General features: G+C 39.1%; 1 protein-coding gene and 1 pseudogene across 2 annotated transcripts; both read left to right on the top strand.

The window, feature by feature from the left end:
* Positions 1-2,714: 2,714 nt before the first annotated feature.
* On the top strand, positions 2,715-9,127 carry LOC137100525 (immunoglobulin mu Fc receptor-like). 2 transcript variants are annotated; one of them, XM_067478404.1, is made up of 7 exons: positions 2,715-2,964; positions 5,001-5,336; positions 5,994-6,161; positions 6,617-6,715; positions 7,338-7,372; positions 7,451-7,580; positions 8,200-8,268. In XM_067478404.1, the coding sequence occupies exons 1-7, from the start codon at positions 2,820-2,822 to the stop codon at positions 8,202-8,204; spliced, it is 918 nt and encodes a 305-aa protein (XP_067334505.1). In that variant the 5' UTR covers positions 2,715-2,819; the 3' UTR covers positions 8,205-8,268. The 2 variants fall into 2 exon arrangements, with proteins under 2 accessions (XP_067334505.1, XP_067334498.1); XM_067478397.1 differs by having other exon boundaries at positions 2,718-2,964; positions 7,451-7,576; positions 8,200-9,127.
* A 196-nt stretch (positions 9,128-9,323) lies between these two features.
* Positions 9,324-11,129, top strand: LOC137100962 (general transcription factor II-I repeat domain-containing protein 2-like; annotated as a pseudogene).
* Positions 11,130-11,558: the final 429 nt, after the last annotated feature.

Here is an 11,558-nt window from a genome sequence, read left to right as displayed (position 1 = left end):
TGACGTTCAGGCAGTTTACTGCAACAGCAACAAAACTATAGAGATGAAGCAGGATGTGTGGAAAACGTTATTCAAAGAAAATCCTCAGCTAATGAAACTGTTCACTCAGCAGTGTTTCGAGATTCTGCCTAAATTCTTCAAATCAGTACTTGACAGAATTATGCAGCAACTCCAACACAGAGGAGGTTAAATATCTTCTATGTTCTACATCTTACTTGAAACTCAACACAGGTCCTGGAGGCATGAAAGCTAAATCTGTTCTGTTCCTCTTCCAGGAAACAAACCGAGTGAAACAGGCTCAACTCCTCACGGTAACAGTTAACAGTTGTAAACAGTAAAATACAAAGTAAAACAAGTGGAAAAAAGTTCTATCTACTCAGACTTATCCCCACTCTTTATGTTACTAAGACTAAATTTGATAAGTTGTGTAAAAACAGCCAATTTTAAGAGCAGAGCTGATCATCTTATCTATCTTTTGACTATTTGTCCTTATGTCTTGTACAATAAAATAAAAATGTGTAGTTTCTTTTTTAATGGACATTTCCAGGTTAATTTGATGTTTGCATTAAAACTTTTGAAACGTAAAACCACTCATAAAGAAAAGGTCACAGAATCATAATCAAACTGTAATACTGTGAGAAGAGCAGGACTTTATAAAACATGCAATATTGTTAAGTTCAGCTTTCTATCTTCTCTAATGTTGCTCTGTAAAGAGGTTTATTATTAATTATATGATTATATATCTTCTTCTTTTCCTTTGGGTTGTACCCTTTTAGGGGTCTCCAGAGTGAATCATGTGCCTCCATCTAACTCTGTCCTCTGCATCCTCTTCTCTCACACCAACTAACTTCATGTCCTCTCTCACTACATCCATAAATCTCCTCTTTGTTCTTCCTCTAGACCTCCTGCCTGGCAGCTCCAACCTCAGCATCCTTCTACCGATATATTCACAGTTTCTCCTCTGAACATGTCCAAACCACCTCAATCTGGCCTCTCTACATTTCCATCCTTATCTTTAATCACACTAACCTGCTGCACATCCTTCCCATCTCTCCCTCTTTAGTGTCCAACCTAACATACAAGTCCTCATACGCTCTTTGTTTGGCCTTTGCCACCTCTACCTTCACCTTATGCTGCATCTCCCTGTGCTCCTGACTGGCTTTAATTTGCATAAATTCAGAGGTTTCTAGGCAGGTATCATTTGATGATACCATAGATGCCTTTGCCGCAAGGACGTTCAGACGTGTACAAATTAAATGAAAGATTTTAGTTCTACATTATAGTTTTATGTTGTCTTGTTTGCACATTTTGCCCCATTGTTACCAAATACATGTACAAAGTATTCACTGACCATAGCACCGTTTCCATTTATGTTGTTTCTATTGTTGTTTGTGTTATTTTATGTTATTTTAGTGTGTGTGTGTTTGTTTGTGTGTTTGATCAACAGTTAAACCTTTAAGGTCAGTTTCATTATATCCTGGATGGAGCTCTGAGAACTGTATGACTAAGTGTAAGCTCCTGACAACACAGCAGGCTGAGAATGTGAATTATTAGATAAAATATTCAAGTTGATGAGCCTAAAGAAAAAAACCAGTTGAATGTGGGTTATGTTTAAAGGAGGAACTCATTATTTAGAGCAGTTTATGGTTAAAAAAAAAACTAACAAATGATGCTCACTAATAAAAAACATTGGTTTTATTGGTGCAAACTAATGTTTCAACATCACTGTGTCTTCACAGAGTAAAATCATTAAAACATTAAAACAATAAACATTAGTAAAACCCAACATCTACATTTGATGGACTGGATGAATAATAAAAATAATTTTAATCTTTCAACCACTTTATAAATCATAAAAGAAATATGTTCAAAATCTAAACCAAATTTACAAAAACAAACAAAAACACAAAACTCAAACCTAAACTCATCACCTACAGGAAACATGACAAGTTAAGTTCTTCACTGTGGACTTTCTGGTTTGTCAGTAATGAAGGAAGAGACAGCAGAGCCTCAAACACAGATGATCATATCACTGCTTCTTCTTTCTGAGTATCTCACTCTTTATCTTACTCTGTCATTCTCTCCTTTCATCACATCATTTTTAGTCGTCTTTATTATATTTTTACAGTTGCTCAGTTCCCCAAAAGTAGTTTGTAGTTAAACATGAAGATCACTTAAGTCTCTTTAAAATGTTGTAAATTAAAATAATTTACTTCCTCAAAATAAAATGAAAATTGATAAGGAATTTGGGGTTTTACACAATTGTACATATTCTCATTCAGTTCCAGTAAAGTCAAGTGGAACTTATGAAAAATCATTCTTGCATGTAAACAAGTTAAAAGGATGTAAATGAATAAGGAAGAAAAACAAGAAATGAATTGATTAAAGGCCATTCAAACTAACCAGCTTTTTTTCAAACTAATGTCTATGAGCAATTTTCTGACTGTTTATTTCATATCAAAGATGTTTTAGTATTTTTGTTGAGTTGATGGAAACTCAACGAGGAGCAAAAGCTCCTCTCACTGGTTCAAGTGGGAATTTACATCATCTGCAATGTTTGAATTAACAAGGAGAAAGCTAAAGAAACTAACTAGGAAATGGTACTGAGGGACTACAAAATTAAATCCACGGGCAGGAAGTGAAACTAAAGAAAGTCCAAGAACCAGGACAGATATAGGTTTTGTTATCCAGCCAATTATTAAACTACTTATAATTAGAACATATGTAATATGTTATGACTCTCCAGTGACAGAGAACCATCAGTTGGTGTTGATGTTGTGGTTGATTGATTTTGATAGAAAGAGTTGAGGAGAGTGGAGATGAGTGTGTTTGAAGGAGGGACTCTGTCTTCTAGAGAAGTGACAAGTTCCTGCTTTGACAGTGAAGAAGGAAGAGAGGCAGCATTAAGTCATCAGAGCCTCAACATGGACGTTCATCACATTTTAATCTGCTTCTTCTTCCTCTGTGAGTATTTTTATTTTCTAGACTTATTTGGATTTTCTGAATGAGCTTTTTCTCTTAGTTTTAATGGAGGTTTAGTTTAGTCACACACACATCAGCATTGCTCTGTTTGTTCTGTCTCTTCCATGTCTCAATACTAAGCAGCATTAGTGCAACTTTTCTCCACTTGCTCTTCATCATAACCTAAGACTGTCACTGGGCGTCTGTCTGGACATGACTCACTTCTTAGTGAAAAATGGTGATAAATTGTGCAGCACAAACACTGTTTCAGCAGAAGTTCCTCTTTAAATATGTCACGTATTTAACTTTACTCTGTTGTAGAAGAAGTTTGTCGATGTGAAAAATATCAAAAATATAAATTATTTTCAGTCTTTTTTTGTGTCTCAGTTTTTATCTCTGCTCCTTCTATCTTTAGCATTTTCTTTAGCTGTTTTCTGTCTATTCAGTGCTGCTAACACACAAAGTAAGTTCCTGTTCATGCTGCACACAAAGTGGTACTTCTGACTTTTTCATGGTGGGTTCCTCCCATACACAGCACACCACTTGTGTCTCATTTAGGTTAGTCCAGCGTCTTCTTCATGGGTTGTTGCTTGTCCAGCTGTTGTCCTCTGAGTTGCTCTAGTCACAGCTAAACAGCCCCTGCAGAACCCACATGGAAAAATAAAATTAATGTATTGAGTGTACAACTGGATGGATGAAGAAATACCTGCAGTCTGTAAAGTAAAAGTATAACTACTTTCAGTAATAAGTAAAAATGACTATAGTTGGTTGTCCAGGATGCTTCCTGAGCAAGTAAATAATAATTATAGTCTGTGTGTTCACACATAACTTGTAACAGTAGTAGCTACAGGAAACACACATTTTAACACTGCAACTCATTCTCCACCTCACCCACCCAGCCCCAGCACATAATGTGGAAATCCTCAGTGACAACACCACAGCAGATTGACCTAAGTTCCATTATAAAGTTACAGTTATAAAGTTAATTATTAAACATTCCTGGTGTGACTCTAAAGTTACTTTACAAAATAAGAAGTAGATACAGTAAATTCTACTCACTGACTCCATATGTTGATCAAAGGAATTGGTGCATTCACCCTCATACCAGAACAAATCTGACTCCAGATCAAAGAAATCACCTTCATTATCCTGCTCACTATTCTCTTCTTTGTACTTTGACTTTTTATCTACTTTTTTCTCTGTGTTTTCCTCTGTTCCCTTCTTGTAACTTACAAACTTGGAATCTCTGTTTTAGTCTGTAGTATGAACATCATTTGTCTACACACATCTGTTTCTCACCTCCTCACACCAACCGTGTCATCTGATTGGCTGTTCAAAACAACAAAAAATAAATGCCTCCTACAAATGTAACTAAACCCAAGGACCCAAAACACAGATATTCCAGAGTCATTAACTCTGTGTTTTCTCCCGTAGTTGTCTTTGTCCTTTGACCTGCAGAAAGGCACACAAAGAGGGGTCCCCCTCTTTGTGTGCCTTTCTGCAGGTGTCCTCAGCTTTGAAGCTGTGTGTTTTCCCGTTTCCTACTGGTCCTACCAACCTGCCCGATGTTTTGTTGTTGCTTTTTTTCTTTTCTGTCTTCACTTTCCACTCACCCCAACCGGTCAAGGCAGATGGTCGAACACCCTGAGCCTGGTTCTGCTGGAGGTTTCTTCCATTAAAGGGAGTTTTTCCTCTCCACTGTTCAAGGGGGAATTGTTGGGTTTTCTCTATACATCTTTATAATCTTAACTTTATTCTGTAAAGTGCCCTGAGATGACTTTGTTGTGAATTGGCGCTATATAAATAAAGTTGAATTGAATTGAATTGTTGAGGCACATGTGATAATAACTGATTAGGAAAAGAAATCACACAGGTGGATGTTTCTAAATCTTTATTGACAGAATCAAAAGTGTGACTGTAGTAGAAGTGATGAGCTCTGTGCTCAGTGTGACTGTGTGGAAATGTAAAACAGGAATCATCATCAGACTGTAGCATCTTACAGGAAGATAGTAACTATTGATTGTTCATCTTTTCAACAGCTCTGCAGGATGGAAACACTGGTCTCACCAATGCAGAAATCACCACTCATACAGGAACTGAAGGAGGAAACATCACAGTTTCATGCTCATTTTCGTCCTCTGGAAGAAGGACTTTGTTCTGTAAAGGAGGCTGTACAAAAGGAAACATTCTCATTGAAACAACCAGTAACAGAGCTCAGAGCGGCAGATACAGTATTGAATATACAGATTCAGCAACAGTCATGTATGTGAGCATCACACAGCTGAACAAGTCGGACTCAGGATTGTACAGGTGTAGTTTGGACAGACGTTTGCTCCCAGATTCACATGATGAGTTTGAGATCATTGTCACAGAAGGTGAGTTTCTACTGAAAGTTCTGAAAATGTTCCTTCATGTCTGTGAAGCTGTGAGAAAACTGACTGTTCTCTGACAGCTTCTCATGTTACAAATAAGCAGGTAAAATAAGTGCTGCATCTTTTCATCATTAACAGTAAAAACAAGCTAAACAACTAACAGCTAATATTCTACATGAATAAGCACAAGAGCAGGTGTTACCACTTCCAATCTCCTGTTAGTGGCTTATTCAGAAACATTGGTACATTTGCTGAACCTCTGTCAACATGTGTGGATGATCAAAAACTAGAACTTCACTAACACAAAATGTAACAAGCAGCTAAAAAGAATGATTTACTCATCTACCAGCAAGAACTAGTCAGCTCCACATCCATCTTGTTTCCTTTTCTCTCTTTTAGCTCTCACTAACCAGTAACAGCCAGTCTGATGTTCTTCTCTGCACAGTCTCCTCAAACGTTGTTTTCTTGCTGCATCTGTGATGTTTAGTGAACACCTATGGATGAACTCCATGAATGGATGTATTACAAGAATACTGAGCTACAGTAATCTCACAATTGAGGCCTGTTGTCAGGACGACAGAAAAGCAGTTCATCTTATTAACATCATGAGGAAAACAGCATCTCCTCTGGATCATTATCTGATTGTTTCATTGTTCACAGCTTCAACCTCTTTACCACCAAGCACAGCTCTCCAACCTTCAACAACATCACGTACATTCTCTTCATTATCATCATCAACACAGAGTTTAAGCTCCAGTTCAGCAAAATTCATAACTTCATCCTCATCCTCCACTGAAACCTACAAACAGCCTGAAACAGGATCATCAGGTACATTTAAAGTTCCCTCTATAATAAACAGTGTTACTCAGCACAGAAATATGAACATGACCCTCAGTGACAGTTGCTGTAGACCTGATACATTGATGCACTAAAGAAAGTAAAAAGTAAAAATGCTACACTACAATATCAGTGCATTATGATGTAAAATTCATAAACTCACTCTAAAACACACTGTGATTTGTCGGCTGTTTCTCTTTTTATTAAGAATCTGGATCTGCAGAGTAACTCAAGGAATCAAATGTAGTGGAGTAAAAAGTTCAACATTTCCTTCTGAAGTGTAAAGAACTAGAAGTACAATATAACAGGAGGCAGAGAGTTTTCCAGCAAGTACAGAAGCAGACGTCTTTAACAAAACAAAGACTAAGGAAAGACGTCGTTAAGATCAGGATGTGAAGCCTGTTTATCACTAGTTAATTTTAATTTTACTGTTAATTCTGCCACAGGTGCAGCGCTGGTTATCAGTCTGATTCTGGTCTTCATGATCATCATATTATCAGTGGCTGTGCTGATATTCTGCAGGAAGAGGAGCAGTAAATTCAAAGGTACACACACACACACACACACACACACACACAGACACAGAAAAGAGCTGGAATCTGGAATCTAAGGCATGAAGACTTTCAGAGTTAGGGCCTGTGAGCAACTATCATAAGAAGGAATCAGGTACCAACTTGTAATCTGTTACCCAGTTCTACTAAATACATCCATGATGTGCACAGGATGGTCTGGGTAGATGAACGGGTTAATAAATGCAAAACGTACGGATATGGAAAACAACTTTAGATTGTGTTTCTAACTAGAGGATTTAGTTTCTTTTAACCTGTTTCACAGTTGTGTGTTGATAATCAGAACCATGATGTCAATGGTCCAGTGATCTATTTCAATTCATATCATTGCTTTATTATTGTAACCATGGTGATGAAGTTGTAGTACAGCTGCTGTGGCTCATATCAGAGGGTTGGGACTAACAAGCTACATTATGACTGTTTAGGTTGAATGGAAAATGTCATAATGCAACATGTACAGAGCTGTTCCACTTTTGATGTAGTGCTTAAAAAAGTACAGTGTTTTTTCTTTCTTCAACCAGCACAAAATTGAAATAAGAATTTCTGAAGGTTTAGTCTGAGCTGATGTGTTTTTAAGTCTCTGAACCATGTTTTTCAGGTCCTGTGGAAACAGTGTATGATAATGTTAGAGAGGTGAGTCTGAATAAATCCTATCATCAGTAATATTTGTTAAAACCAGCTGATACATATCAAACCTTTCTCCTCCTACAGTCCAGCAGAGTGTATGAAGAGGTCAGAGATCCTGTGGAAGCGTCTACAGTTTACACTTTGATCCATCAAGATGAGGTCAGGACCACAGATATATACAGCTTGGCCACAGCCACCTGTGCTCAGTATGTAAGTATGTAAAAAAAAAAAGCTTTTGGACCAGATCATTCTTTAAGCCCAGACCCAAAGATTATAGTTAGAAATAAGCTAATTGTTCACTTTTGGTTTTCTGGCCTGTGAAACAAAGAGAGTTTTTATTCATTATATTGTAATAAAAGTATTGGTAAATAAAGCCTCAGGAAATAGAAAAGTGAAGGAAGTCAGTGGCTAATTGTGAGGGTTGATTAATTTATCCTTTAATAACAGCATTAAGATAAATTATATGTAATGACGCTCATCTAACAAAACAGAGAAAAACTAAAACTATCAGACTGCTGCAGTGCAGCTTCCTGTTCTGGTGGTTGTGGCTCAGCTGGTGTAACAGTCCTTCACAAACCACAGGGTCAGTGTTTGACTTCCGCTTCCTCTTGGCTACATGTCAAAGTGTCCCTGGACAAGACACTGAACACACAGTTGCCCCTAGTGTCTGCTCATTACTTGTAAGCTGCTTTGGATAAAAGCATCTGCTAAATGTCTAATGTGGCTTCCTGACTCTTAAGTATAAGTCAAGACAAGATGAACTTAAATAAAGTTTTAAACACATGTGACAGTGATGAAGAGCTAATTTCTGACCTGTGATTTTTACATTTCAGACTGAAGACAATTCTGGTAACTTAGTCTACTCCGAGGTGGACGTTCCTAAGAGAGAAGCCAGCTCCCCCTGTGCTGACACAGACAAAGTTGTCTACTCTGAACCTCGGGTAGAAGCGAGTTCTCGCAGCCTCCCTGAAGATGCTTCACCTCCTCTCTACTCTGTTGCTTTACCTCAGGAGAAACTTCTTTGCTAATGTAGCTACATTCACTCTCTCACAGACTGAGTGTTGTACTAGATGTAGTCTTCATTCTTTTTTATATATTATTTATATGGTATAAGTTATAACTCTCTCTTTTGTAGGATACAGTGTGTTGTCATGTGCCATTCAAAGTTAAATATCAAGACTAAATTGTATCATAACTGGTGAAATGATATTTGCTAAAAGTATCATCACAAGTAAAATCAGTAGCTTCACTTCCTACACTGTTCATATTTGGATCCAAACCTTCAGTCTAGACAGGTCCTGGTTGTCCCAGAGTGCTGTTCAGTGGAAACTGGACTTCTGCTTGTAGGTCTCCAAGACGTGTCCCCTGTCCTCTGAAAGGTTTGTTCAAGCACAAGTGCAGTTGCCACTGAACAGCACTTTTAGGAGTAAAGTTAGCTCCTGCTGTTTGTTAGCTGTTAGCTACACTAGCTGTAGCTGTTGAGCTGCCTGCATCTGCTAACGTTAGCTGCTGTAGCTAACAGTACAGAAACACTAGAAACACTGTTTGGCTGAGCAGGACAAAGTCAAGGACAAATCTCTGTACACACAGACAAATGTCCCAGACGACAGGACAGAAGCAATAATCCACGTGTAAAAAAACAGCCAGTTGTGAGTCTTTTCACCTCTTTTAGTTAAAAACTGTGTTTTCTATGATAACTAGATATTTACATTTAGTGTTTTTTTACATTTGCACATTATTTTACATACACAGTTACAGATTTGTGTACAGACACACAAGTCTTATTTAAAGTCTGATTTCTAATTTTGTTTTGATGCATATTTTGCATTTTCTGTTAATCCAATAAACCTCATTTCACTACTGAAATATTACTGTGTCCTTCAGTTATTTGATAGATAAAAATGAAATTGATGATGCAAACACCCAAATATTTATAAATGAAACTTCCTAAACTTTTGCATACAACTGTATTTACCAGCAGTCCAAGCAGGCTCATATCACGGGATTCTCTTTTGGAGCTAAGCCGCCTGCAGCAGGAGCCAGCGGAGGTGGCGCCACCTAGATTCTGGGTGAGAAGCCTTGGAACAATAGTAAACCTTCCCAGAAGTGACTAAAACTCCAAATTAGTCCAAGACCACAGCGATTCATCCAGGAAGTCAGAATAACTTGGATTCTAGGTGGTGAATGAACTTTTGGCGGGTCTGAAGAAACAGACTCTGTGTTGACTCACAGCCGAGACATCAGTGACGCTGCAGTGAAAGTTAGATACCTGTTTGCTAATGAAATCGCAGGCTTCCAAACCATTTAGTGACGGTGAATTTGTAAAAACATGCATGATGAAGGCAGCGGAGATTGTGAGCCCTGAAAAGCTCCAGGCTTTTGCAAATATCAGCCTGACAAGAAACACAGTTGCAGACAGGATTTCCGATCTTTCAGTGGATCTGGACAGTCAGTTGAAGCGAGAAGTAAAGTCATTTATTGCGTTTTCAGTTACAATTGGTGAAAGCACGGACTTTACAGATGTTGCACAACTGGCCATTTTCATGCGCGGAGTTGATGACACATTGACCGTCACCGAGGATTTCGTGGAGTTGGTGCCGATGACAGATACAACGACATATGCTGATATTTTCACCACAGTCGTCGGTGCGCTGGACAGGGTCGGAGTGGACTGGTGTTCAAAACCAGGCGTTGTGACAAAGTGCAGAGAGAAAGTGCAATCTGCAAATGGAGGACGTGAATTTTGGACTTTTCACTGTATTTTGCACCAGGAGGCTTTGTGTTGCAAGTCATTAAAGATGGACAACGTCATGAAGGTGTCATCCAAACTGTTACTTTCATCCGATCCAGAAGCCTGAATCACCGTCAGTTTGACGGGCTTCTCACAGAGAAAGACCACATCTATGGCCTGTCATACCACACTGAGGCAAGATGGTTAAGCCGAGGTGCTGTGCTGAGGCGTTTCTTTGATTTACGAGAAGAAATTGAACAGTTCATGGAAGAAAAGGACAAACCAGTGTTAGAATTTCATTCCGCAGAGTGGATACAGGACCTTGCATTTATGGTGGATGTTACAGAGCAGCTGAATAACTTGAACAAACAGCTGCAAGGGCGCAACAAAGTTGTCACGCAGTATCATGACAAACGTTCTTTCAAGTTGAAGCTGTCAGTGTGGGAGACGCAACTCGCCGGTGGTGATGCAGCTCACTTTCCCTGTCTGAAAACTGTGTGCACGACCCAACATGAAGCGGTTCAAAGATAAAATAACGGGACTTCAGATTTTTGGTGAACTGGAGAAAGACTTCAAAGTTTGTTGCTCGCCATTCACCGCGAATCCCTCTGATCTGCCCGTCAGCATCCAACTTGAAATAATTCCCACTTGGGAATAGATTTTCCTCCATGTGGCCGCTGAGCTAAAATGAGTTTGACATCCCTGAACTAGATGATACCGTTGGAGTTACTTCGGGGATACAGGCGAAGGCGAAGAAGAAGGAAAAGAGGCTCCAGAGGAGGGAAACGGAACAGACTGAGGCGAAGGGGCAACCGGCTACATCACGCTGTCAAATGTCCGATCGCTACGGAACAAAAGTGAGGAACTTTCCACACTCGTGAAGTCGGATGTGGACTATCGGCAAACCAGCCTGTTCTGCTTCACAGGGACTTGGCTTTCTGAGGATGTGGACGTGCAGCTTGATGGATTTAACTTCATTCGTTTTGACAGAGACACTGCAACAACAGGGAAGTCGATTGGGGGCAGAATCTGTCTGGCAGCAAACATCACAGTGCTGGAAACACTGTGAAGTAATGACTGTATCCTTCAGACCACATATTTACCCAGAGAGGTCTCTCACATTACCGGGATTTTAGTGCATGTACCAGTACCAGTGTATTGTTTTTATTAACATACCCATAATAAATGTCATGGCTGTTCATGAGACACTTAGACCAGAGGTCTTCAGACTGTAAAGTGAAATCTGTCATTTATAGTACAGGAGTATTATTTATTCTGCACCTTGTGGAAAAGCCTTCAGCAGTAATTGCAGCCAATCAAGGACAATCAGAGACATGTCCTCAAGCTACTACAACATGATCTTGGCTGTGTGCCTTCTGTGGAGAAGCCCACCCACAGGATGATGCTGCCCCCACATGGTGTATGGCATCCACCACCTGATGAGCAGTGCCTGGTGTTTCC

This window comes from Channa argus, chromosome 1, assembly GCF_033026475.1.
Source record: "Channa argus isolate prfri chromosome 1, Channa argus male v1.0, whole genome shotgun sequence".
Lineage (NCBI taxonomy): Eukaryota > Metazoa > Chordata > Actinopteri > Anabantiformes > Channidae > Channa > Channa argus.
The sequence above is the reverse complement of the archived record's forward strand: the minus strand, read 5'-3'. Positions and strand labels throughout refer to the sequence as shown.

Coding starts and splice junctions, on each gene's coding strand:
- LOC137100525 (XM_067478397.1), top strand. CDS start 2,820: ATGAGTGTGTTTGAAGGAGGGACTCTGTCTTCTAGAGAAGTGACAAGT. Junction 6,716..7,337: donor GAGGAGCAGTAAATTCAAAG/GTACACACACAC, acceptor CATGTTTTTCAG/GTCCTGTGGAAACAGTGTAT. Junction 7,373..7,450: donor TGTATGATAATGTTAGAGAG/GTGAGTCTGAAT, acceptor CTCCTCCTACAG/TCCAGCAGAGTGTATGAAGA.